Consider the following 27,752-nt stretch of genomic DNA (forward strand, 5'->3'; position numbering starts at 1 on the left):
ACCCAAGAGAGCTTTCCCTTGGTGGAGGAAACTGGGGATCCCCCACTGGAAGGAGGGACAGGGGAGCAATTTCACAGTAACATTTCACTGTGTTCTGATGGGGGCTCCAGTCCTCCAGAGAAGTTTTTCAGGGGCACTGCAGTGGGAGGAGAGAATTGGAAAGAAAGAGAAAGAGATCTCCCCTTTCCATTTGCAGGAACATCCAGTTCATGAACTTTTGCTTTGCTGAACTCCAAATTCAACCCAATAAAATAATTACGGAAGCTATATTACAAAACAGCAGTGGATAAAACACATTAGTATCGACTTCCAAGGTAGGTAAGACATAAAAACCATTAGACTGCTGCTTCTCCTTTTGCTTTTGGTTTCAGCTGGCTTGCCTTTTAAATATATATTTACCGGCATCTAAATAGACCTGAGGCTTGTCTACAAAATGTTACCCACATATATAGAAACAGAAACTCACTATGTTTAGGGCTTTTATAAAATAATGGAAACAAATGGTGTCATTACAGCAGGAATAAAACAGGACATTGAGAGTCAGTGGCAAAGACTTTGAAGCCCTGAGCTCTGGGAATGGCCACCTAGGCAGGGGCCCTGGCATTCCTCTTGGCCCTACAGAAGCTGGAGCTGCTTGTGTTGACTCACTGGGTGCCAAGGCACTGCAGCTTTACTGTGCAGGCCCCTGCCTGAAGGAAGCTGGAGAGACAAATTCTCCAGCTGCCAGAGAGTTTCTGTTTGTGCAGCAAACCACTACAGCAACTTGCATGCCCCAGATGCACGACCAGTCCAACAGCAACATTTTGTTGCCTGCCAGGTGCTCGAACCCCTCCCCACAACCTTCTGTTCCTGTTGTTCCAGGGGCAGCTGGAAGGGATCCCTTTCCATACACGGTATACACCGGAGTTGCCAACTGACTTCTCTTGAACCTTTTGATTGGGAGCATGATGGAGCGTTTTGCTTACTGTGCAATGTTCCAGGCTAGAAACTATTGTCATTGTGGTGGTCATCATCATCATCACCCACCCAATATAAAGGTTGTCTGGGTGGATTACAAATGCCATTCTTTTAAATCCCCTTTTAATAAAAGGGTCACTATATTTCTGTACCTGTTCACTAAGGCTGCCTGAATTAAATGTTTTAAATTAATCTATCAATTTAAGGGTGCAAGCCCAGGATTGCACCCTCAGTGCTCAGAAGCTCCTGAACTCAGAGGCGAGTAGCAGAGGCCTTTTCTGTCCCTCGAGTCTCCCGCTCTGCATCGCTGCCAGACAGTCTTTCTTGGAATGCTCCCTCGTACGTCCCCTCCAAGGTCAAATTTGTGACCTTGGAAAGGCAGCCAGCAGAATTTTTTTGTGCTGACTGCGCGAGAGGGGGAACTGGGAGGGATGCACTGCCGAAATTCCTTGGGCAGATCACGCCCTATATATGTCCAGATATTGGCTTACCTGTGAGAAAGAGCAGCAAGGAGATGAGCATCTTCAGAGACACACGCAGCATAATGGGAGCCTGTTTTATAGCAAGCAGCACCCTGTTAAAAAGCAAAAGATGATAAGTAGAAATCTGGAGAGAACACAGGTTCCTTGAATGGCAAAGAGAATACAGATATGAGCAATAAATAAAATGTTCCAAAAATGGCCTCCTTCTTTCACATTTTATTACTTCCAGCTTCATCCACAGTCCCAGAGAGGGATCACCAACTTTGTGGATACAGGAAGTGGGCAAAGGTAGTGGGGATCACAAAGCTGCCTGGCTGACTTAGGTTGACTATGAACACTGAGGCAGGCCTCGTCCACAAGACAAGTCTACACGGTGCAAATCTTGAGGCTGGTTATGCATCGGCTGAGTGATGATGACTTGCCAGCAACTGCTACCTGCCCCACACTGTACTTGGGATTTCTCCTGCCTGTACATCTGAGAATGAGCTGCAGCAGACGGAAGTGGCCATGGATGATTGCTCAACACCGGTCTTTGAGCAGTGCTGGCAATGGATCCTTCTCACAAGATTCCAGCTTAATGAGATAAGAAGCATATCATGACCACCCTTCACATTTCCTGTGTCATCTAAGAAGCAACGTACTTTAACAGCTGGATATAGCATTCATATGTGTGAAACCACCACATCTGCTTTCCCTTTATGGTATGTGGCAATCCATCTTCTGAGGTCGAACACATTTCCTGTACATGTGAGGATGACTACTGCTCTTGCTGCACAGCCTTGTGTAGGACTTTTGATCGTTGCAAAGGGGAGAACTTAATGAACTGTAGCTCTCTGGAACAAGTCCACAGGGACGCTCCCGCAGAACCGGAGCCCAAGAGCCAGGATGTGGCAAGTCACAGCCCGTGAGCAAGTTGGCCCATGCACAGAAGTGGCCAGCACATTGGCACCGTTGTGTGAAGCATTCCTAGCACTTAGAGTTTTTTGGAAGGTAGTGGTCAGAAGCAATGCTGGAATTTGTTTGGATGAGGGCTTTGCCTTCTATTAGCTGGGTAATGAGTGTGATCAATTGCAGAGGACACACAGAGCCTAGTCACAGCAGCCAGGTTGCGCTGTCCGCTTTGGTTCATGATCCCCTCCCCCAGGTGCATCCTCAGAGATTCTCTAGCAGAACCGCATCCATTATGCAAATACTCAGTGATTCAAGTCTTGCTGTCCATCAGAAGGGCATCATTTTCCAGTTCAGCTATTATGCATACCACAAAATAAGCAATCCATAATCCTCGCTCTTAATGCATTCCAGTGACCACTCAGAAATTATTTATTATCACATTGCATTTAGATGCTGCCTTTTTTCTCCTCTTGTGAGGAATGCAAGGCAGCTTACATAGCTTCTTCTTAACAAACCTGTGAGGGAGGTTGGGCTGAGAGTGAGTGACTGGACCAAAATCACCCAGTGAGCTTCATGGCTGACTGGGGACTAGAACCTGGATCTCCAGGGTGCCCAGCCCAGCCCTCTCACCGCCAGGCCACGCTGGCTCCCAGTGAATCCTTAGGGCTTTTCAGAAAGAATCAGTGCATTGCAACGGCCATTCAGTTTCATTCATTTGACCATGTCCCTGATTTGGAACTCTGCAGATTTTAACTAGGGACTCGCATGATGAGGCTATAGCCCATCCTTTTGCAGAATGGCAGTTTCCACACATGTCAAAGCAATCTCCTACCTACCCCTGCCAATATGGCCATTCTGGTTGGGGGTGATGGGAGCTGCAGTCCAGCAAATGTGGCAGATGCCAGTCCAGGGAAAGCTGAGCTATAGGAAAACATTCCCCACTAAACACACACACACACACACACACACACACACCCCTCCCTCTTTGCCTGCACCAGCACCACTCAAATGGTTTCCAAGTCGTTCCTCAAGAGCCAGGAACCCCCAATTCCATTTTTGTAGAGCCGCAGCAATGGCAAGAATGCCTGCTGGACTAGGGAGAGGCCGGCCTAGAAACAATCCTTTGAGGCAAGCAGAAAAAATAATGCAAGACTTTATCAGCAGGTACTGCTGCAAGCTCTTGACTTTCCAGATCTGTCACTGTGAGGGCAATACAATCAGCTTTTCACTTCGCCTTCATTAATATAAACTGCTTTACTCCTATTAAACTTAGGATTTTTTCTATAATTGCCTGGAGAAATGGGACTTGGTGTAAATTTAGAGATGTTTTCAAGTTATTATAAACTGATTTGAATATGACTATAGAATGTTAAAAATATGTAGTAGGGGTTGACCCAGTATATGATGACTGATGTTTAAAATTTTAATAAAATTTCTTAAAAAATTAATATAAACTGCTTTGAGACCCATTGTGATTGAAACGCAGTGTGAAATGTTGCAAAACAATACACAAATAATTCTTGAAAATGTAGGTTGAAGTCCTGTGCAGACGTTCTTGGGTGCAATTTACACTGAATACAGGGAAACTCATTTCTGATATGCATGCATTGGCTTAGGCTACAAGGCCATCTGCAGCTAAATACTTTCTGTCCAGCTAGGAGAACATCTTTCTCCTTAGCACTGACCCTTGACTGACTTCAATGGGTAGCCTGAGAACAGTACAGATGCAATTCGGGTAGGGGTTGAGAATCTCAGCACGGGGAAATGCCTATTAATTCAATTTTCCCAATCACAGATACTCCCTTTATTCCCACATAATTCAAGGGGGGAAGAGGAAGAGAAATAAAATTCATCAGACAGTGTCACAAAACTATCCTTGTTCTGGTTCCTTTCATTCCTACTGGAAGCTGCATTTAAAGGGGGCAGGGGAGTGAGGACTCTGCCCCATCCTTTCACATGCTAAAATAAATTAGCTGAAATGTTTAAAACAGATCCCCAAGCTCTTCAGCATTGAGGGAAGGGGAGTTTCTATTCAATAGGCAACCATGACAGTCCCTTCAAATTTTAAATACATCCATTGCAGCTGGGTGGCAATGTAAGTCTATTGCATAAGCTTAAATCAGTCTGTGGTCATATTTCTGGGGTCCTGTGCCGCATGGCATCTTGAAGCACTGTGAACACCCGGAAAACTGCAGAAAATATGATGGGACAGATGAACCAGAGATCAAGTAAAACTTATAAACATGACACTGCATATTCTGGACAGCTGTACAAATCTCTGAAAATCTATGGCCTGCACACAGTTTAGAAACAACTAATAGTGGTTAAGAGCATGGGAATGGGACTCAGACGATCTGGGTTCTAGTCCCCACTTAGCCATGGAGCCAACTGGGTGACTTCGGGCCAGTCACAGACTCTCAGCCCAGCCTACCTCACAGGGTTGTTGTTGTGGGGATAAGATGGAGGAGGAGAATGATGTAAGCTGCCTTGAGCCCTTTGCAGGAAAAAGGTAGGATATAAATCGAAAAATAAATAATAAATAAAACATGAATTGAACTGCAACGATCATGAATAAATCAGATATTCTCAATAGGAAAGAATGCAGAGAGGTTCTGTCAAAGACACAACCCCTTCTGAATTGCATTCAGCATGTGATAGCCAACATGGATCCTTGCCATCGATGATGCAATGACAGTTTAATGTGGACTCCTGCTCTTAGCAGATCCACCCAGTCTCTCTCATCCAGGAGTTTCTGTATTGTGAGCAGTTCTAAAGAACCTCCTCAGATGTGCAGACGTCTTTTCACTCTTTCTGCCCATCAATCTCTAAAAATATATATTAATTTACTTGACATGTAAAATCACGTCCAAGTTGCTAGTTCTCTTAGTCTTCCTTGACCTTTCTCTTTCAGACTTCCTCTGTCCCGAGACCCCATCTGAGCAAAATGTGGGAACATAATTTTGTAGATGTTACTAGACCAGATAAGAATACAGTGGTACCTTGGCTCATGAACTTAATCAGTTCCAGGACTCCGGTCGTGAGCCAAATTGGTTGTGAGCCAAGTTAAATTTCCCCATAAGGTTCCATGTAAATAAGGTTAATCCGTTCTGTAACCATTTTTTTGACTCACAAAAATTTGAAGCAAATTGACAAAGAACAACAAAGATTGCGGCCATCTTCCCCTCACCACCCCGAGCACAAGCACGGCCATCTCCCTGCTCCCCCCAGCACGACCGAGCTCGCACCTGTCATCCCTGCATGCGCCTGTCATCCCGGCGTGCTGTGGGGGGAGAGAAACGGGCACGGACGGGGCGCGCTGGGGGGGTGGAGATGGGCATAATCATGCTGGTTGGTGGGGGGAGATGGCTGACATTGCGCCCGGCTTTCCTGCACAAGCGCAACCACAATCGTGGCCATCTCCCCACTCGGGGTGGGGGGGTGGGGAGATGGCTGTGATCTTGGTTGCTACCCAATGTGGAGTTAGCAACCCACATCAAAATTTTCATTAAATGTTTGTACGCAACCCAGTTTGGTCGTGAACTAAGGTGTTCATGAGCCGAGGTACCACTGTCTTCCAAAATGTTTTACTGTGCCAGCAAAAATAATTAGTTTAGTTTGGCTCAGTAAAACTACTTGTCTCCTTCTCCTTCTCCTCATGGTGGGGCCAAACAAGTGTACACACAAACAAAAAAGACAATGCAGAAAGGGGTGTGGGGAGCTGCCCCAGGCCCAAGGGTGAAGGAGACCACAGATTTCTGGCAAAAGAAAGCAACTTTGGGGGAAAGCTGACATGTTCAGCAAACAGCAGCACTTGTTGGAATTGTTGGCCTGGGAGCGACATGGGAAAGAAAAGCAAGCAAAAGACCTGTAGGGCCAAATTTCACACTGGCACTGCAGAGAACTGTCCCCCTGGCCCTGCCAAAAAAACACAGGTAGCATGGACGGACCTGACTTTGACAGCAAGAGGAGTGCACTGGTGAGGGAGACGGGATTTGTGGGGGCCGACCACACCTCCACTTCTCAGCCTGAGGGTTCCTCTCCTCAGACAGGCTCCAACGCCAGAATGGACTCAGCCGGGGAGGATGCAGAACTCTTTGCCAGCACCCAGTTTATCTGGCTGATAAAAGTGGACATCTTGGATCTTCTTCATGCACTTGGCACAAGCCATATAAAGAACTGGGCATGCCAGGGATTTTATGCCTATATTAGGTCCTTGCCCTGTCCTGGTTGTATCCTCTGAAGCCATCTTCTAACCAAGTACCTTCCTGGTACTTCAACTCCCATCAGCCCCAGACAGCATAACCAACAATCAGGAAACCTGTGGAAGTGTAATCCAAAATATCCAAAATACCTGGGAAAAACTGCTATAAAGCCGTAAATGCCTTAGGCCACAAGAGGGCAGGAAATAAAGTACAATTTTTGGTAGAAAGGTGTGGTATAAGTGACCAGACGTTCTGGACTTCATCTCCCTGGGAGCCTGGAGACCTCCTTTCCGTCCCCCCTTGGCTTAGGCTCAATAAGTCTTCAAAACGACCTCCCTCCAGGTGCCCCATGACAGCCACCAGGAGCAGCCGAGAAAACATCCTTTAGGATGCTGTCTGTTAGTGCCCGACATTCTGCTTATACTTTGGAAAGCATTCTGTAAGAAACCCCACCTATCTGGGATGGTTTTCCGGGCTAAGTGTCCAAGGGATGGAAGTGGATCTGGTCTTACTTTGCTTATTCCTTTCAGACTCTGGGGTGAGAAAGAGCAGGAAAAAAGATGCTGCAAATGAATATTTTCTTCCCATAAAACTACTGCAGGCTACCCCTTCCTTCTTCACAACCAAGATGGAATCTTTCTGGGCAATGGTCTCAAGGGAGCATATTGTCGTCACTCAGCTGCACAGGAAATCCCAGTGTTTCCCCTCCAGATTATGCTTCAGTTGCGGGGAATTTCATTTTACCAGAACTCAGTCCTCAAGCTGATATCACTGGGAAATGCAACACTGCCCAGTATCCACTGGCCATTTTCCTGGAAGCTGAGCCTTTCACATTCCATCACACTGGTGAGCTTATGTAGACATAGCAATTTTTAAAACGATCCTGGTAAATACCAGCAAGAGCGCCTTTCCTCACAGTATGCTTATCTTTAGTTTTTGGCAGTCTGCTTGTCCTCCTCAGTAATCATCAGTGGAATGTGGTTTCATTTTTATTTTTTTTTAAGAGACAAACAATTCAATTGGCAAACAGACACAACAGATTTGTTCCCTCAGCAGCAAGACAAGAGCAAGTCTCTGTCAGCAGGGGGAGAATATTCTGTCAGTAGCCCAGATTAACTGTGTTAATAATATTCACATTAATAGTATGCAAGAGAAACAAGAAATAAAGATTTTTATGCCGTAGGCCCCAGGATATGGCTTCCAAGCATAGTTGATCATCACTTTTTGGAAATTAAACACTGACCCTTGCCATGGTAACATTCCTTAGTTCAGTGATTATTTTTTATTCTCCGTTGCATAAAAGACTAATAAGCTGGAAATTCCCAGAACAACAGTGTCCTGTGACACTTTAAAGACATTTATTGTGGCAGAGGTTTAGAGCACAGTTCATCAGATACAGGGTCAGAAAGGGCATCCTCCACCTGCAGTGGAAGCTCTTCTGCAAAAGCAAAACAGGAATGGAGTGAGAATTCATCGTTCAGGATGATGGATACAGGATTTGCACCCAGGATGATGGACACAGGGTAATGGGCAGTATCCAACAGGGCATGACTTTGCAGTAGCATCAACTGCTCAGGCAAGATGCCAAGGGTTAGTAGCTTTTCTGGGGAAATTGGCACAACAGCTAATGCTATTGGCATTGTGTGAGAATTGTAATGCGTGGTTGTGGTTTTGCTCCACTGGATGTTGTCCAGTCTGTACCCCCGGGACTTCAGCAATGAACTGGTTGCCTTAGTCAAGTCACTACTCACTCCTTATCAGTCCTCTGGTGTCAATATATGAGTAGAAATCCTGCTTGGACTTGGGGACAAGCTACACTTTACATTAAACACATCACTTGGCAATACATTCTCGCTTTAAAAACTGCCAATAACACAGTTGTAGTATTTATGAAAAATGCATTCATCACAGTTGGGGCACATGCTAATGAATACGGTATCGTAGGCAAATATAGAAGACAGGGGAACTGGAAAAGGGATGTATGCAGGGAGATAGCCTTTTGAGGTTCTTTTGTGTTTGTGCTTGTTTGTTTTAGTTCTGTTAGCTATGCAAATTTGCAAAGGAGCAAAAGAGCAGACATAAATGGGAAAAAATAAAGGATTGACAGCTCCTCCTGCCTTCTCGTAAAAAATCATGAAAAAAGAGAAGGCGTGGTGCTGCTTGCTCCTGGCCACCCAACCCTTATGGGGTAAAGTCCACGGGACCAGCACCCCACTGGCCTCTGCCCAAAAACAAGCAGGTGCAGACCTGTTCCTGTGCAGACTTTCACATGCATTAACATCAAGGGGATTAACTTGTGAGTAAGGCCATCGAAGATACCTGATTTACTTCTGAGTAGACACGTGTTTCAACTGGTTATTTCTTGAGCAAGAGGATAAAGGAAACAATTCAGAAGGCTTGAAAAGACATCATAAATAGGTTAGGGGACAAGTGGCTGGAGAGCAGCACTTATGAAAGGGATCTCGGGGTACTGGTTGACTGCAGGCTGAACATGAGTCAGCAGTGTGATGCGGTGGTCAAGAGGGCAAACGCCATCCTTGGTTGCATAGCTGGAAGTGTGGCTTCTGGATCGAGAGAGGGATTACTGCCACTCTATACGACTCTGGAGCGCCCACAACTGGAGTATTGTGCTCAGTTCTGGGCTCCACATTACAGGAAGGCTATAGCCAGGATATAGCCAGTGCAGTGTAGGGCCACAAGGGTGGTGGCCGGATTGCAGGGAAAGCCGTATGAGGCAAGACTGAGGGAACTGGTTCTCTTCAGCCTGGAGGAGACTCTGAGGGGATCTGTTGGTGACATATAGTTACGTGATGGGGTGCCACACGGAGGTGGGTAGAGACCTGTTCTTCCCTGCAGAGGAGGGCAGGACACATTCCAATGGAGCAAAGCTCAGGGAACTAAGGTTCAATTTGGATGCCAGAAAGTACTTCCAGATGGTTAGGACCCCAAGGGTTTGGAATGGGCTTCCACAGGAGGTGGTTGAAGCCCCATCGATGAGGGTGTTCAAGGCTAGGCTGGAAATGTACATGGGAGGCATGTCATGAGTGGAGCTGGCTGGAGCCGGGGGTCAAACTAGATGGCCCGGGAGGCCCCTTCTGGCTCGCTCTGTTTCTATGTTTCTAAACTTTTTCCAAGAAAGGCAGAAGGGGAGGAAGGAAGTGGTGTTGCATTTCTAAGAAAAGGGGTGGGTAGAGGCGGGAGAGGGAGGCTGGGAACACCTGAAAGATCTCCATGTTGCAGCTGTTCTGCCAAACCCCCAAAAGGACACGTCTGCTTCTCTCCAGCCCACTGAAGCCACTCTTCCTGCTCCCAGAGTAATACCACAAGTTTAGCACACTCTGAGGGGTGGCATGTGTGTGTGCCAGGAAAAATGGAAACATGTTACAAAATTGTGCTATGACTAGTCTGAAGAAATCCAGGGAAAAAATGGCAGAAACAGCGTGAGGAGGCTGGGTCGTGGTGAGCATCATGCGACATCCCAGTGAGTCAGGCATTAAGATGCCAGTAAAACTGTCCAGTGTAGATTGTCCCCACATGGAGGGAATCAAGACTGGGGCTATGGCACACGTGGAGGAGGGTTTACCCCATTCTCCTCTTTCCACAGAATCAGGGGACATTGTTGAAGCTCGTTAGCACAAGAAGGAAATTGCCATTTATAGCTGCTTTTGCATGTTGAAACAGCTCTAAATATTATTATATCGAAACACGAAGTGACTCTTGTTTCACCTTTCATCTGGTGTCAATGATCAAAAGAATGCAAAAGGAAGAAAGAGAAAGTATTAAACCACAGCTCTCGTTGTCCTCTGGAAGTCTTATGCTGCATCAGTCAAAATCTGTGCCAGGCAAAATTGACTACTGGATGAACTGTGCCTCCTTAAACTGGTTCAGCATGTTTTGGCTTCACAGCTGCCCACTCAACATGGAGGGGGGAAACAGATTCTTAAAGGATGCATGGTCATCAGATATTTTGCTTATTCTTTCACTTCAGCTTGAACTAATTGATTTACCAATAACTCCTAATGTGTTTCTGATTAATTGAGCAACTTTCCCCCAAATCTTTGGATTCTTTCTTTTCTGTTTCCCCTACTTCCCCCACCAAGAAAGAAAATACCACATGAAGAATATACTTCTTGTTTGCTTAGCATGCAGGACATTGATAGACCATAAGTACTATGGCTGTTTCTAGATCACTCTCTGGTGAAAAATAATATAATAAGGGTTTTATTCTGGAGCAGCTCAGTTTGTACACAACATGGAAAGTGCAGCCACAGTGCTATCAGATTTCATTCACATTTAAGTGGAAAATTGACAAATCAATCCAATATAGATGCATTTGATGTCAAAGAGGAAACTTCTCTAAAATGAGGGGACTGGTAAAAAGAAAGTGGAAAGGGAGGAGTCAATTCTTTCCAAAATGTTTGGAGGTTACGCAAAACCATGATAACAGAAGTTCAGCTAGAATGTATATCACAGGCCAGGAAAGGGAGCACCAGGTCGAATTGGTTACCAGCTTGCTTAACAGGCAGTGCTAAAGAAGCTGTTTGATAAAAGAAGGCTTCCTTTGGCAAATGGAAGTCCTGCCCAAATGAAGAGACAATAAGACACATAGTAGCATATTGCTAATAACATTAAATCCAATAAGAATTCCTTAATGAATCAGAAAAAGGAAACCAGCTAAAGAGGAGTTGGATTACTGGATGACAATGGAATTAAAGGCATTGCAAAGGAGCATACGGACATTGCATAGAAGCTAAGTAAATTCTGTAGGCTGGTTGCTTACCATCTGTTCCAGGTTAATTTGTGGAAAGTTTAATTGAAATCATAAAGCATACAGGAAGACAAGTCCCATGGAAACTTGGGACAAGTCCCATGGAAAAAGACTCAACATGGCTTCCACAAAACTATGCCTGTCACTAATCCATTAGACTTATTTGAGGGTGGTCAGTAAGCATATGGACAGAGGTTGATCCTACAGAATGAACTTTTTGCTCAGACTTCCAAAATGTTTTTGACAGTCCCTCATCAAAGACTTTAGCCAATTAAAAAACTGAAAGTAGAAAGCAGGAATAAATTATTAATGTTCACAGTGGAGGGATGTAAACAGTGGGTTCCACAAGGGTCTGTTTTGTCACCAGTCCTTTTTAATTTATTCATAAATGACTTGGAGTTAAGGTTGAAGTGGAAAGGTTTGCTAATGACAACAAATTATTTAGGCTGGTAAACAAAAACCAGTTGTACAGAACTTCAAGTGACCTCTCCAAACAGGGGGAGTGTGTATTAAAATGACAAGTGTGGTTCAGTGTGAGTATAAGCTAACACAGGTGGGGCAAAAACTCCCACATTCATGATATATTTCAGCTACAGCTAACTGACCAAGAAAGAGATCTTGTGGTTGTGTAGACATCTTGATGAAAATGTTGACTCAGCAAGAACCTGCTGCTCCCAGTACCAGAACCAGGGTCATCCTATGAAACAGAATGGTGGGAAACAGGTAAAAGGAAGTATTACTTCATACCATGGGTAGTTAAACTATGACATCTGCTACCATAATATGTAGTGCAGGCCACCAATTTGTATGGCTTTAGAAGAGGACAGGACAAATTCATGGAGGTGAAGGCGATTAATGGCTACTATTCCTGATGTTTCAATGCTGCCCCTGGTATCAGAGGCAATATGCTTGGGTAGATACACCAGTTGATGGGAAACATGGGTTGGAGGGAGCTGTGGCACTTGTGGCAACCTGGTGGGCTTCCCACAAGCAGCCTGTGGACTAGATGAAAGTACACTGGACTAGATGGACCTTCTTGTAACCCAGCCAAACAGGGCTCTTCTTATGTTCCTAGGGAGCCCCAGGGAGAGGCTTTGAATGGATGGCAAGCTGCCATCTCTGTCCACAAGGCACTTCGCAGACTGGATATCCCCAGACTCTGACTCGTCTCCTTTTGGGGGAAAGCAGCCCTATCCCAGACAGGTTGAACACCATTCCTCTAAAAATGTACCTGCTATTAAACAATGGAAGAAGGGGAGTCTGTGAGAATGACAAAACCATTTGGAGAGAAAGGGAGGCATTGGGAGACAAAGGGAGGCGGCGAAGATGGGCACAAAATCAGAAACGTGGAGTGAGCAGAGGGGTTGGTGCACAAGCACCCTTAGAGAAGACCAGGGAAGTTGATTTGTAAGAGTCAACACAAATTTATCAGGAGACACAAACCAGCTTGTGCTGAAATGTATCACACAATGGATAAACAAAGCCCATGTTGCCTAAACTACTACTTGGTTTCTCTTCTGCATTCTGTCCGGTACTGACAAAATTCACATGTGCCACAGATATCTCAAGAGGTCTGATATGCCTCAATGGGAGAGGCAGTCAATGCAATGCTCTTCTGGACTGTCTTCTCATATCTCCAGCTGTTTGTGTTCCTGGCGTGTTTGAAGAAAACTGCTATTTGCAAGAAAGGGTGGGGGGGCAGGTTCATCATGCCAGAGGTTGTCAATCTTTGTCTGGATCTCTTCAGCCTCTGCCCATTTTTTTCTGCCTTGGTGGAGTGAGTTAAAGATTTGAGGAAAGGTCAGTGTTTCCCAGTCTCCCTAAATATGGTCCATATTGCCAGTGACTTCTCTTTACAGTGTTGACCTTGTTGCAAAGAGAATCAAGGAGAAAATCAGAGTAGGCCCTGCTCCTTTTAAGGGGGCACTCTCCCTTCCGCTTTCTGTGACTCTTTCCCAAAAGAGTCCCAAAAGAGCCACATGAGCCCCCGGACAATAAATCTTCCTGTCAGTCATGAAGGTGGCTCATCTCTCCCTTCTATGCATGGAAGAGTTTTAATGCCTACACCAAGAAGCCACATTTCATTCAAGAGCCATGTGGAGTCCATCAAATGCTGCTTGTTTGACCTCACCAGGCAGAGTGCACAGAATGAACGTCACACTTTTGCACTTGGAGATAGGAAGGCATTATCAGGAACTGAGCGTGGCGGTGCCTGTGGGTGAGTGAGAGATTATAGAAAGGGGTAAAATGATAATCTGTTGTTGCATTAGGCAGAAGTGGGGGGAATGAAAAGGGACTGCTGTGAAAAAGATGGTGGCATCTGCCAACAGTGCCCAGTCCAGCAGCAACTGTACAGTGGGTCAGGGAAGTGTGCCTTCATGTGTGCTCAGTGCAACTTGCACACATCTTACTTACACATACTTTACACATTGCTCAGTGCAACTTACAGATATCTGTACTGCTAACTTCAAAAGGTTGTGTATATTGATCAATATTTGATGAATGATCAAATATTTTGTTTGATCCTTTTAAGGCACAATCCTATGCAAGTTTAGACAGAAAAGTGCTGGCTGGGGCATCCTGGGAGACGTAGGGCCTTTTCCCTCAACTAAACTTGCCCATACTTACACATACTTTACACATTGCTCAGTGCAACTTACAGATATCTGTACTGCTAACTTCAAAAGGTTGTGTATATTGATCAATATTTGATGAATGATCAAATATTTTGTTTGATCCTTTTAAGGCACAATCCTATGCAAGTTTAGACAGAAAAGTGCTGGCTGGGGCATCCTGGGAGACGTAGGGCCTTTTCCCTCAACTAAACTTGCCCAGGGCTGCATTCTTAGGCATCTTTCAAAGTGACTTATCTATACTCATGTCAAGAGTTTAGTAGGGAAAAGGGAAAACAATGCCCACCCCTTTTTTAGTGGCCAGATGTTCAGCTGTGGATCTGATGTGTGTATCTTGTGGATTTCTCCTGCCTTACTGTCCAGATCTGTGCACATCAGTTTCCTAGTTGATGTAATGGGCATGAGCAAGGGGTGTGTGCATGTGCACTGGGGGTGTTTTTCCCCATCCTATTTGTCCTTTCCAGTATATGAGAGAAAACTGAATATGAAGCAGTTCCTGAGGGGGAAATTTACATTTAAAACAGATGCTGTTGACTGAGGGCAAAGTTCACATACTGCTGCTTTGTAGAGCAGGAAGAGGGGATTTTGTGACGGCAATTTTTCTCAGCAATCTGCATCTGCCACAATCACTCTTTTTTATGCAACTGGTAGAAGGATACACCAGCCCTTCCTTCCTTCTTCTGGTGCCCCTGCTAGCCCTGGGCAGGCAGCTTTCCATCCGGAGACTCCTCTTTTCACACACTCTCCCCTGCAGTTTGGTGGCTTTGGATCTCTGCCGGAATACTATCCGTGAGAGCTCATCATGAGGCTGCCCCGACAGCTGCCACTTCAGGTCTCTGGCGGGGGCAGAATGACCGCGCCTGTGCCACACGGCCTGGGACGACATCCCCTTCCTCGCTTGTCAAGGGAAGTGGATGGAAGTCCAAGGCCCTTTCCCCATGCAGCTCAAACAGGACAACACCCTGCTGCTCCCATCCAAAGTCACAGTAGCTAAAAAATACAAAGCAGGCAAGTGTGGAACCCAAGCTGGAACACAGGGGTTCAAGGGCTTCAGCCATTTCTGCGTGCCAAACTCCACCATCCCTTGGCAAGCTAAACTGCCCAGCAGCACCTCAAGTTCCTTGAGGCTGTAGAGTTCACACAAGCAGATGCTGTTCCTCACCTGAGCACCAGCTATGAGGGGGTCCTCATAAGCCAGTAAGGAGAGATACACTCAGTCCCCTTGCTACCATGGCTCCTACAGGATTCATACTGCAGCAAGAGCAGCATTTCCTGAAAGACAGCCTGTCTCCTCGCCGCCCCATTTTTCGCTCTGCCACAGCACTGTACAATGGGAAATAGTCAGCAACAGCCTATCGTGGGAAGGTTCTTTCTTCTGCTGCTTTGGAACAGACTTGTTTATTATTGTTAAGAAGGAATGTGGCTAGAAGACGAGATGAGAGGTCGCTTCACTCTGGGGTACAACTTGATCTGAATGGGAAACAGCCCTTTCACTCACTCCTGCAAACCACGCTGGAGCAGAGCAATTTTGCACCCTCTCAGCAACGGTGACGCGCAGCATTCCCCACGCTGCAGCTGTGTGCAGGTCCCACTTCCACTCGCTCACACGGGCCGGCAGCAGGCTGGTGGCACATAACCGGATGAACCAGCAGCTGCATAATCTGTATCATGCCAGGCTTGCATCCTGCACTGATACAACCCATTTGGCCACTGAACAGGGGCATAACGTTGCTCTGGGATCCCAAAAAGCAAGACAATTGTGCATCACAGACAAAAATACTTGAAATAAATCATGCTGGCTAGCCACATAAAAAATACTTATTATTTGTCTCATTTGTCTTCTATGCTGCCCCATCAACCCAAGGGTTCTCTGGGTGGCTTACAAAGTGCTAAATTGAAGCAGAATCCAGACAAGACTGTGGACACTCCTGCACTTCAACTAGGAATTTTTAATCCACCTTGGACAGGGTTGCACTCCCCCTAAAAGGATAAGGTAGGCAGCTTAGGGGTGCTCCTGGACCCAAGCTCTCCCTAGCTCCTCAGGTGGGCTTGGTGACCAGGAGTGCCTTTCTTCAGCTTCAGCTGATATCTCAGCTGCATTCCTGCCTGCCCCAGTGACCCCTGCTGGTACCCTCTCACCTGGATTGCCATCTTGAAAATGATCTGGATACTACAACTAGTACAGAACGGGATGGCATGGCTGCTCATAAGGACCAGCCGCCAAGAACACATTATGCCTCCATCAGCCACACTGGCTCCCTGTTCCTGTCCTGGCCCAATTCAAAGTGTTGTCACTGACACATAAAGCCCTTTCAATATGCTGATGACACGCAGCTCTACCCCTCTTCTCACCTAACCCAGGGGAGGCAGTGACGGTTCTAAACCAGTGTTTGACTGGGGTGATGGACTGGATGAGGGTCAACAAATTGAAGCTTAATCCAGACAAGATGGAGGTGCTGTTGACAGATGGAGGATATTTGCCCTGACCTGGATGGGGTTACACTCCCCCTGCAGGATGGAGTTCAGAGTTTGGGGTACTTCTGGACCCTGAGCTGTGGCCAGGAGTGCCTTTTACCAGCTCTGGTTAATTCAACTTTGACCTTATCTGGACAGGCAAAATCTAACATCAGTAATCCATGCCTGATAACCTCTTGGCTGGACTACTGTAATGCACTTTGTGTGAGGCTGCCCCTGAAAATGGTCTGGAAGCTTCAGTTGGTGCAAAACAGAGGCCAGATTGCTAACAAGGACTGGTAGCACTAAAGATATAAATGTGTCCTCTATCAGTTGCACTGGCTGCTGAAGTCTGGCCCTGCTTCAAGGTACTCATTTTAATGTATAAAGCCTTAGAGCAGTGATGGTGAACCTTTTAGAGACCGAGTGCCCAAACTGCAACCCAAAACCCACTAACTTATCCCAGAGTGCCAACACTGCAATAAAACCTGAATACTGAGGTTTTAGTTTAGAAAAAACAACTCACAGCCCGTCCAAGCATATCTATCTATCTATCTATCTATCTATCTATCTATCTATCTATCTATCCATCCTTGGCAGCGCATTGACTGGCCATGTGGAAGCTCAGATGAGTCGTGGCTAATGTGATGCAGCTTGTGATGCAATTGCCTGGTGCTGCTACTCCTTTCCAAGCATGCGCATGGCCCCTATGTGCGCTGTCATCTGATGCTTGGCTGCTGGGATGATGCTGAAGCAACTTGGCTCATGTGCCAACAGAGAGGGCTCTGCGTGCCCACTGTGGCACGCATGCCATAGGTTCACCACCACTGCCTTAGATGGTTTAGTACCTGAATATCTGAAGGAAGTTCTCCATCCATGCAAGCCCACCCGGACCCTATGATCTTCATTGGAGGTGCTGCTTCAGGAGCAGCCTCTACCCCAGGGGTCTCAAACTCGGGGCCCGCGGGCCGATTGCCGGGAGGGGCGGGGCATGGGGGAGGGGCCCTGCGGCCTTCAAAGCGCCGGCGGCGCCCGGGCCGGCCTCCGGGAGCCACGCGGGATGAGCGGCCCACCACCACCGCTTGATGCGGCCCAGCCTCACCCAGACTCTACTTCCAGCGGCCCCCAGGTAAGTTGCGCTTGAGACCCCTGCTTTAAAGGATGCTAGGAAGGTGGTTACTTGGGGTAGGGCCTTTTTGGTTGAGGCTCCCCATCTGTGGAATAGGCTCTCCAGAGGTGCACCAGGCACCTTCTTTGTACACATTTTTTAATACCTTTTTATTTTTGGAGTATCTTAATAGTTGACAGTTTTAATTCAAATTTTAATATGAATGAATTTTAATATTTTATTTTTATTTATAAGATGCTGTCCAGTCTGTTAGTGTATGATGTTGACACAGTTGTTGCTCCTGCTTTTGGAATGGATGCTTTTATTGGTACTGATGTTTTTTATTGATGTTTTATTATTGAATTGTTATTATGTTGGTTTTTATGTTTGTTTATAGTTTTTAACTGTGTAAACTATCCAGAGAGCCATTTGGCTATTGTGACAGTCCATAAATACACAAATAAAATCAACTTCCTGCGTCATGTCTGCATTCCACAGGGAGACCTCGGCTTTGACAGAAGCTCCTGTCATGCCAGCTGGAAAATCTTCTAGAGCCTTCTGGAAACACGCAGGATCCCTTCGTCTCCGAGGGGAGACCAACTTAACAGCCCACCCCCCGTGGAGGGGAAAGGAACCTCAGAAGAGAATGATCTGCCTATGACCAGGGGGTAGCTGTCAGCTCCCCAAGCACCAGATCACCGTCTTCCTGACCCGTTGAGAAAATCAGACCCGGACAGTACTCCGTCTCATGCATCGGGCTGGTGACATGTTGGGACAACCCCTTGCTCAGGGCTGCCATGAAGTCCTGGGCTGCCTCTGCAAGGCAGCCTCAGCATGGAAAGGGAGGGCACCCAGGACCAACATCCTGGGGGTCCTCAATTCCACCCCCATCAGCTCAGGCAGGGAGTCAGCTGGGCAGCAGGGTGGCCAGTACACCAGCAAAGGCAAAATCCCTACTCCATCTAGATCACCCAGCGCCAGGGAGATACTCAAGGCCTGGCCCTGAGCGGACAGAGAGCCTCAAGGGGGTGGGGGTGGAATCCCCGTGAACCAGCACAACCCCCACCCCCCTGCCCTCAAGGCAATGCATTCGGGTGGGCACCACTGGGGGAGGAACCCCTCCCATTTCCCCCACTCAGGTCTCGGTGATGCAGGCCAGCAGGTCAGCACCCTCATCCACAACTTAATCATGGATCAGAGAGATGTCATTATGTTCCCACTTAGCCTTTAGTAGCAGCATCACCGAGCTCAAGAACAAGCTGGTTACCAGGGACCATCTGGCTGTGGGGAGAACAAGAAGAGGGGGCAGCAATAAGGTCCACTCCTCTCATTCTTTGGCCTGTCCAACCTCCCCCACCGTACCTCCCGCTGCCCATAACCACTGCATTGGAGGCACCCTCTATACTCTCCAGAGATAAGCCAAACAAGCACAAAACAAAACAAGGCACTAACACACACACCCCTTACAATGTTCCCAACTCGCTTCCAATCTTCCAGTTAGTCAACCTATGTACCTTAGCACCTAGTTAACACTACTCAACGTTCTCCATCCAATCCCTACTCCATCTTCATCAGTCCTTGCTATGTCCCAACACTAGTCAACCAAACAACACTTACTGTACCTTCTTCAGTCCTCTAAAAAATTTCCCGCCCAACACACACACACACACACACACACACACTATCTCCTCTTCTAGGCTGCCCCAAGCTCAGCCACCGGGCAGGCACCAAACGGGCACTGCCCTATTACATAGCCTAATGGATGTACATTATTGTATGAGCAAGACAGGGGGCCAAACAGTAGCAGCTGAACATGTCACTATGTTAACACACGCAAGTGTGGAGTCATCTGGCCCTGCCGTTAAGCAGAGTGAAGTGCCTGCCTTTGGCAGCAGATTTCAAAGGCCAAAAAATGTTAACTGTGCATCTTGTTACTATTTTATTTTTCCTGCCGGAGGCTGAGAGAGACATTTGTAGGATTTTCTGTTTCACGTTCCAAAATATCCTGCCTGGTTTGGGTCCTGTGTTGCTTGATTCGGGTGGGTGAGGAGTGCTCGTTACTGCTTTGCATCAAGCAGCAAAATGCCTGGGTCAGCCCTGCTGAAATGTAAAGAAGTGGAGTTCATCCTGGGTTTAAACATCAAGGCATTTGGAAATTGTGCTTCTTTTTCCTTGTCTCCAGTTTTTGTTGAAACTCTTGTCAGACATAACCATGGAACAATGAGGGCTAGAAACTTATGTTTTCTTCCTTCAGTTAAAGGGAATCCTAGAACGCACAGACTCCAGAAAGTTCATTTGGAGAGTTGAGGGAGGAGGTTGTGCATTAGAGGATGTCATTCCTGCTCTGCAGCTACACTGAATTATTATCAATACTGGGACTCAACATGGATACAAACAACATTCCTCACACAATAATGTTACAATGCCAAAATGAAATGCTGCACCCTTTGGTCCTGTGATCCTTTTGCTCTGGAACAGTTGTAAACCATCCCGAGAATTGTAAGCCATCCCCAGACATTTGGATGGGTTAGAAAAGCTTTTAATGTATAAATAAAATAAAACAAAAAATTTACAAATACTTGCATCTCAATAGATAAATCACACAGGCACATTCACCCTTCTGATCAATAATGCCAGTTTGCAGCCTGAGGCTTGCTATCTAGAGAGGCAGAGGACGTGAGCGAGGGGCATGCCATGCGGCCAGCACAGCTTGCAAAGAAAGCCTTTTTCAACACTAATGTAAACAAAAGGCAGATTATTCTGACTGGAAGGAGGCGAAGTGTGGGCAGATGCTGGGCACATGCAGCTCATTTTTTGCATTTTATTATGTATTTTATGTGGCACACTACATCTGACCACTCACATCGCGGCTGTGCGCATTAATCGTATGCACTGCAGTCCTTTCAGTGGAATCTACTGAAGATGCATATTCCATCTGAAATGCCAGGTTGGCCCTGTAAGTGAATGCTATAGGTTCCTGCAGAAACATTTGGTTCCAGCATTTGCCCATAGAAGGTAGTTTTGGTAGCAGGTCAGCTGCTATCACCTGCGAGAACTCCTCCTCCTCTTCCGGATCTTGATTACATGCAGGAATCCTTCCAGGTACGGCTGGACAGCCATCAGGGAGGCGTGCTTTAACCTGGAGCCCTGCATCGAGCAGGAGTTGGATCCAATGGCCTTACGGGCCCTTCTAACTCTACTATTCTTTGATTTTATGTTTTTAAGAAATAGGGTCTTTCTGGTGGCTGGACTTGTATCTTTAGGAATTCTTCTGATTGTGGGCCGTTGATCACAGCAACAACACATGAAGATGTCCAAATAAAGTTTTATCCAAGGTCCAAACATTTGTTGAACGCCTGACAAGCCTGAAGTGCAAAGGGATGTCTGTTATAGGATGACTGAAGAAGCCGCTGTGCAGAAGGAGGCAAAATGTGAATCTACTTGAAGGGCATTTCCGGCCAAAGGGTTTTCCACCCACCAGGTGTGCTGATTCAGCAGTCCTGGCACCTCTAAGCCATGTATGCCAGCCCCTGTGTTTATCCTTTGCTAGCCCAAGCCTGCACTCTGCCAGCCAGATGGCAGACTGAAGATTAGTAGGACTAGCATGGATGGTGCAACATCCCCCATCCCACACACACACTGCAAATCTCTCTCTCTCTCTCTCTCTCTCTCTCTCATTAATGCTCCACTGTGGCAACTCTTCTCCCCCTTCTGGTTCAGCATTTCAACATAAAACAGAAGTGGGGAGGAAGCTGATATTCATGCAAACCCTGAAAAAAACACCCTGAAAGCTGTTGGCTTCCAGAAGGCCCATGGTACTTTGAACATGTGACATTTCCAGGGTCTCATTCATCTGGTGTGTGAGCCAGGACCCTTCTCTGAAATAGGCTCTGCAACCATCTGCTGACTCTTGTGATATGCAAAGAAGTGTACAATTGCTGTTTCATCCATTCTGCAATTGGGCAGGCGCAGCGTTATAGTTGTGCAGCTTCCATGAGAATTATGCCTGAGGAATCATGATTTGTCTAATGAAATCTAATTCAAGAAGACAAGGTGGATGCTTATTAAAAAGCTGAACTTGTCCCAACGTTCCGTCCTGCTGGGGTGTGGGAGCTGCCCCACACCGAGTCAGGCCCTGGGGCCATTGCGCCCAGTCTTGCTCCCAAGTGTCAGGCAAGAGTTTTCCCAGCCCTACCTGGAGATGCTGGAACTGAACCCGGGACCTTCTCCATACAAAGCAAGTACCCTGCTGCTGAGCCACAGTTACTCTCCTTTGCACAAATAGGTACCTGCAACCCCACAAGTCTTTTTTGATTGCCACAAACAGGACAAGAGAGTCCTGTTTTCCTATATCTTTCATTCTGAAGGCCTTCTTTCTGCTGAACCAGCTTGCTCAAGCATTAAGATCCTTTTCAGAGATCCTGCCAAGGTAAAATTGGTGGCCATGTGACGCAGGGCCTTTTCAGTTATGGCACCTTCGCAACTTGGCACTTTCACAGTCTCTAACTTGTGATGGCATTTAATGCCATTCCATTCTTTTGCTCAGTTGCTGATCAAGGGTTAAGCCTGGAGCAGAGTTGGGGGTGGGACCTGGATGGCTTGCAGGTGGGGGGCAAAGTCCCTTTGGTCAAGAGTTTCCATTCCACTGGCAGGACACTGTTGGATCCAAGCCTAACACTGCTTTAGGATTTTATTATTTGATTGGAGGGTCTTCTCTTTTACAGAGGACAGTCCTTTATTGGAAGGTGTCCTCTATTTGGAGGGATGCCTGGTCCAAGTCCAATTTAAGGTTAATGAATGATCAGATAAGAGGTTCTGCTGCCTGTCTGGAGAGCAGGCTGGCCTGGCACGCAGACCACTTGGTTGCTGTCTTCTTCACTGTGGTGAGATGCACTGCAATTCTATTTGAATTATACCCACTGTTTCTAAATGGCATGTATACTTATGCATTAGCACATGCAAATTTTATGCACGTACAGCACTTTTGTCCTCCTTTTGGGTCAATCCCAAGCAGCCAGCCTAACTGTATTTCATGCTTTGGATATTAAAATAGGTTTACTGTTCTGGGTGGCTTGTTAACCATGGCAACAAATTCCCCTCGCCAGGGTGGCATGACATGGCAAGCCCCACCAGTGATGGGAATTGTGCTAATCCCTCTGGCATGCAACTGGCATGGGGAAATCCAACAGCATGGCTTCTTTCCCCCATTCCAATCATGTGAACCTGGTCAATGTCGAGCTATAACAAAGAGAGTCTGGTTACCTTTAGTAACCTCAGTTTTCCTAAAGATTAAGGTGACCTCTCCTGATCACTTAGAAGCCCAGAAGGCGCATATGAAAGATGGCCAAAAGGTGGAAGCTGTTCAGCACACCCTCTTAGGTACCAATTCTCAGTATTCCCAGCCTGTGGATTGCAGGTCTTTCTCTTTCTGAAATCCCCAAAGGCAAACACATGGAAACTAGTGGTGGAATCACAACAGTAACACAAATACTCCTGGAACATTCCTAGGAAATCTAAGCAAGCCAACGAAATAAATACAAGAAGAATAATGGAATTATAGAAATCAACAGATTAAGAGTGAATGTAGTCAGCAATAAAGCTGAGGACCTACAGAAAGGGGACAGAACTGTAGACATTTGACAGTCTCTTGTTTCTGTAACCATTTTATGTTTAACTGTTTGGACAAAAACCACAAGGGATCTCACAGCAAAACCTAGCTGAGCAACACCTGAAACTTCATCGCAAACCCACCAGACACCCTTTATCAAGTCTGGTAATTGATAGGTGATCCCTCTTATATTGGGAGGTAGGATGATATATTCCCTGTCCCACACTGACTTGAGACAAATGCTATACCATAGATGGCAGATATGCCATTTCAACAGAAAATACGCAAGAATGGAGCAACAGTAAGAAGAGATGGGAACAGGATAACGTCGAAGGCTTTCTCGCAAGTCAGATTCTTCACAGTGAGGATAAAGCTTTTTCCTTTTCTTTTCTGTGTGCTTCCTCCTCTTTTATAAGGGCTCAGCCTGCCTGCACTTTCAGGCTCTCCCACAATGCTTTGCTAGACTGAGATGCTGCCAAGCAAGCAAAGCACAGCTGTTCCAAATTAGAAGCAAATAAAATACATTTTATTTCTTCTTTTAAAAAGTGGATCTGAGTCATTAAGTGAGATCACGTCCACGTGTAATAAGGAGTACAATAAGAATGCTCTAGTTTTATTTTGGCGCAAATCAACAGGGACCCCAGCCAGGTTCTCCTATGATTACAAAGTTCTAAGCCTTTCACACTTTTTGGTGACAAATGGTTCTTCCTGGAGCAAGCCAAGGTAAAGTGTAAAAAGTGTGACATAAGGATCTGCCTTCTCAAGAAGCACCACCCGCCCCTCCTTTTGTCAGCCTGGCCTCTGTCAGACCACATCTTTGCCATTCTATAATCTAAATAAATGAAAGCATCTTTCCTCCCTTTTCAGCTGGAAACATCCGTTATTGCAACATCTGTCCTCTGGGGTCTTCAGAGTCCCATGACACCCTGTCTACTCATAGCCCAGATTATCATCAGAAAACCATTTTCCCATCCCGTAGCTGGAGTCAAGAACAGCATTCACATATGGGGCAGCTGTGAAAGTGCATAAACAATTGATGATAAAACACAGAAGTCTGAAATCTGAAACCAAGTTGGGACCGGCCATCTCAGGAAATTGGTGGTCTCTGTGCCTGCACACATGGAAGCATAAAGCTTCACTGCTCTTTTTCTAGGCAGCTTCATTTTGGAGTGAGAACACGTTTTACCTTGCTTATCCAGTGGAAGGAAGCGTGACCACGTGACTCTAGCTGAGGCTTGACCACAATGGACAGACATGGATGGCACCTTTGCTGTGTGGCTGCAGGTGGAGGAGGGATCCAGACAAGATGTTACCCAGCCTGGGTTCAGGAATCGGCTGTTAGATACCAGGGAAATGCCTTCCCTCACTCAAGCCAGTAGCTTCAACTGCATACTTGATCCCAGTTTGGTGCAGCATCACAGCCAGGTCCCCGTCTCAGCAGCTGCTGCAAACAGACGATTAAGCAGCATTGCAGAGAGGCATCATACAGACAGTGCGCCATATCTAAGTGGCTACATGGAATGTGGTGCTGGCCCAGCCTTATAAACCATTCAAGAGATCCAATTTCTCATACAGTGTGAAAATAGTCTTTGGCCATGATAGCACGTCTCAGCGACAGCCACTCCGGATCGCTGCAAGTGCTCCAAGTGAGGCTAATTTTGAAGTCTTCGGTTCATAAAATGTTTTGTTTGGCCCAGAACACAGCCGACACGCCGCACCAATCCAGCAACAGTAGTGCTGGTAACTCCACTGCACCCTTCAAAGCGCTGGGGATGACTGGAACACCTTAAATGGCTTCAGCCAAGACACTGTAGTGACTGGCTCCTTCTTTATCATCTTGCCCACTCCCAAAGAATGGGAGGAGAGGCCCCCCTCTGTGCCTCAGTGGGGTGGAGCCATGCTTTGGAGGAAGAGAAAGGGCCTCCTCAGAATCTCAGTAGCTAAAGTCCAGTTAGGGAACACCTTGTCTGACTCGCGGCATGTTGTTGTGGGCCGTTTTATTCTGGCAGAACATGGCAGGATGTGGCAGATAATACTGCTGACCCGGCCTCCTTGGTGCATTGTTAAATGCTCTGGTTCTAGAAAAACATGATTCTTAAAGGTTGCAAACTGCCTGAGTCATGCTTTTGCTTCAGAAGGGCAGGACACAGATGTTTAAAGAATCGGGATGATGCTGGAAGGGCATCCTCCTGGACAAATTTAAATGGGGAAGGGAGTCCTACAGCCATGCTGGCTGGGTAATGCTAGGAGATGCAGGACTTTTTTCTTCTGCCAATATATGCAGAGAGTTTGGCCCTAAAATGCTGGTGAGCACAGCAGCTGAACACTCCTTCAATGTCAGTGGAAAGACTCATGGTGCAGGAAGAACACCCTGCTGCTGACCAGCTCCAGGTGGCATCTGGCTGCAGCCTGTGATGCTCCCGCACCTGAATAATGCAGAACGTAGACACTGTCTCTGGTAGGGCAAATACAGTGATGCCAACAATATGTTAGCAGTGTTAGCTTTAGGCAAAGGCTGTCGGGGGAGGCAAACAGAGGCGGTGTGAGTAGCTGGCCCACGCAGGACGAAGCCCCAGACGTTTCATTTGGAGCTCCTCATTTCTAGGAAGACGTTTCCCTCACCACCCTGCTGTCCAGAACTTTGCCCGAAAGAGATGGTACAGGGGGCCCTGAGGATCTCTGTGGCATCTGATCTGCCCGGGATCCATGTGCTTCACCTCTTGCTGCCCCCCTTCGATCTTCCTGCATGATGTTCCACCCCTCCCTGAAATCAAAGTGCTTTAGTGGCATGCACACACAGATACGCGCACACACACACATTAGAGCATAGGTAAATCAGCATATGCGACTTGGTACGCATTTCTGTCCTGCAGGCATGAAGGCCCAGATCTTTTGGTACCTTGTGCTGCTCCTGGAGACCAAGGAAAGAAACTGTTTCAGAGGAGTGTCCTCTGTTTGAAAGTGGCCCTTATTTGAAGGGTTGTCCTGTCCAACGGTGGTCTTAAGAACCTACAAACTGCTGCCCACAAACAGCAGATTGAATGAGCAGGCAAATAGGCCACCTAATCACAGGGTGGGATCTACTGTATTCCTATTTAAATGTTAATAGCTTATTTTAAATTTGCACCTGCACATCTGTACATATAAATGGGCACAGGCAGATGTGTGGGAATCTCCCTCTTGTGGATGCATAGTCTCTTTTTTGGCAATTTATTTATGTCACTCTCCATCTAGAGGAAAAGTTCCCAGGCACCACAGTCAGGGGCTTAGCAGTTTGACTGGCAGCCCTGAGCCCCCTGAACTCACAAGGAGCCTGGCCTGCCCCTGGCAGGGGAGGTCTTTAAAATCCTGGCAGCAAATGACAAACTGAAGAAGCCGCATGCACTCACAAGTGAGCGCTGGGTGGATGTGCGTGCTTGTCCGTCATATGCACACACCAAGTGGACCGGCTGGCCAGATGTTCATTGCTCAGTGCAGGGTGTTTGACCTTTCAAAATGCTTGGCGAGTGCTCGTAATGAGCAACACAGTTACAATGGAGGAAATGACTATTGGAAACAATTATGGGTGCTTTTCTGTATTATGCATCAGCCCAGTTGTGTGACTCAGCATTTCTGATCTTGATTATTTTCTCATAACAAAAACAGGCAGCCTCTGAGGTTCTCAGAGCTTCGGGATGGGATGGTGTGCGCGGGCTTCTCGCTCTCCTGAATCCGTACTGACATGTGTGGATCAGCCTCCCAGGTCTGGCGTGGGCTCCACAGAAGGAGAGTGGCAGAGCAGTGAGTGTCTGCTCACAAGTCTAACACAGTTCTGAGTCTCTTCAACACATTTCTTAGGAGAGCAGAAAGCCTTCCTAAACTAAGCTTTCCAAGGGGTATGGGATCAAGTCATAGCACGCTGCCTCCACAGCCCCACCTCCATCCCATCCGGGGTTTAGAAAAAAGGCAGAAAGAAATTGCTTGTGTTGTTTAGGTTTAAAAATAAAATGAAACATCTGTTTGGCAAGGTGCCAGTAGTATAAATAAGTCTCAGAGCATTGATATTCACCCCTCTCACTGCACATGCTTCCTCTGCCCCCAGGTCCGTATTAAGGAACAGCCTCAGAGTGCATTAGGCTGCTTCCGAGCAGCAAGAAATCTTGGAACTGTTTGTGGGAAAATGTCCTTCTGTCTCTAGATGGGACAGGCTCTGAGGGTGTGAGTCCCCTTACCTGAAGATAGAGCAGGGAGCAGAAACAGGAAACAAGGGCTGAATGTGTCTCCACACAGCACAGTGTCTTCTGCTGTTATATGACGTGTGTGTGAGAGAAAGAGGGAGAGGGAGGGAGGGAGAGAGAGAGAATCTCATTCCCATTCCAAGGATGCTCTTCTGAAGCTTCCCACCACTCACACTCCGATCCCATAATTTCAGATTTGCTGTATGTGAAACTGCTAAAACCATGTTTCCTAAGTTTCTACCTACTGGTCCATAGAAATTCCCACTGGACAGGGGAATTTCTGCATCTTTGCATCTCTGCTCCATCCAGTGCAGGTCCTATTATAAGGCAGAGCAAGATAACCACCTTGGGCAGCTGATTTTGGTTGACAGGAAAGCTTTTATTAGCTTTTTAGTTATTTATTATTATGGTATTTTTACTGGGGGTGGTGGG

At 46.6% G+C, this 27,752-nt stretch overlaps 1 protein-coding gene across 3 annotated transcripts in view; it reads right to left on the reverse strand.

Annotated features, from left to right (window-relative positions):
• PDGFRB (platelet derived growth factor receptor beta) overlaps window positions 1-25,525 on the reverse strand; it is a 75,897-nt gene extending 50,372 nt beyond the window's left edge. Inside the window, exons 1-2 of one of the 3 annotated variants that reach the window (XM_044454322.1) lie at window positions 24,290-25,525; window positions 1,449-1,531 (exon numbers count right to left, since the gene is read on the reverse strand). In XM_044454322.1, the coding sequence (XP_044310257.1) occupies window positions 1,449-1,500 (52 nt within the window). In that variant the 5' untranslated portion in view covers window positions 1,501-1,531; window positions 24,290-25,525. Of the gene's footprint in view, window positions 1-1,448; window positions 1,532-6,681; window positions 6,708-24,289 lie in introns of those variants that run through there. The other 2 variants (XM_044454323.1, XM_044454324.1) reach the window with 2 other exon arrangements.
• Between the last annotated feature and the right edge of the window lie 2,227 nt (window positions 25,526-27,752).

The sequence above is a fragment of the Varanus komodoensis genome, unplaced genomic scaffold (assembly GCF_004798865.1).
Source record: "Varanus komodoensis strain SLA01 unplaced genomic scaffold, ASM479886v1 scaffold7_3, whole genome shotgun sequence".
Classification (NCBI taxonomy): Eukaryota; Metazoa; Chordata; class Lepidosauria; order Squamata; family Varanidae; genus Varanus; species Varanus komodoensis.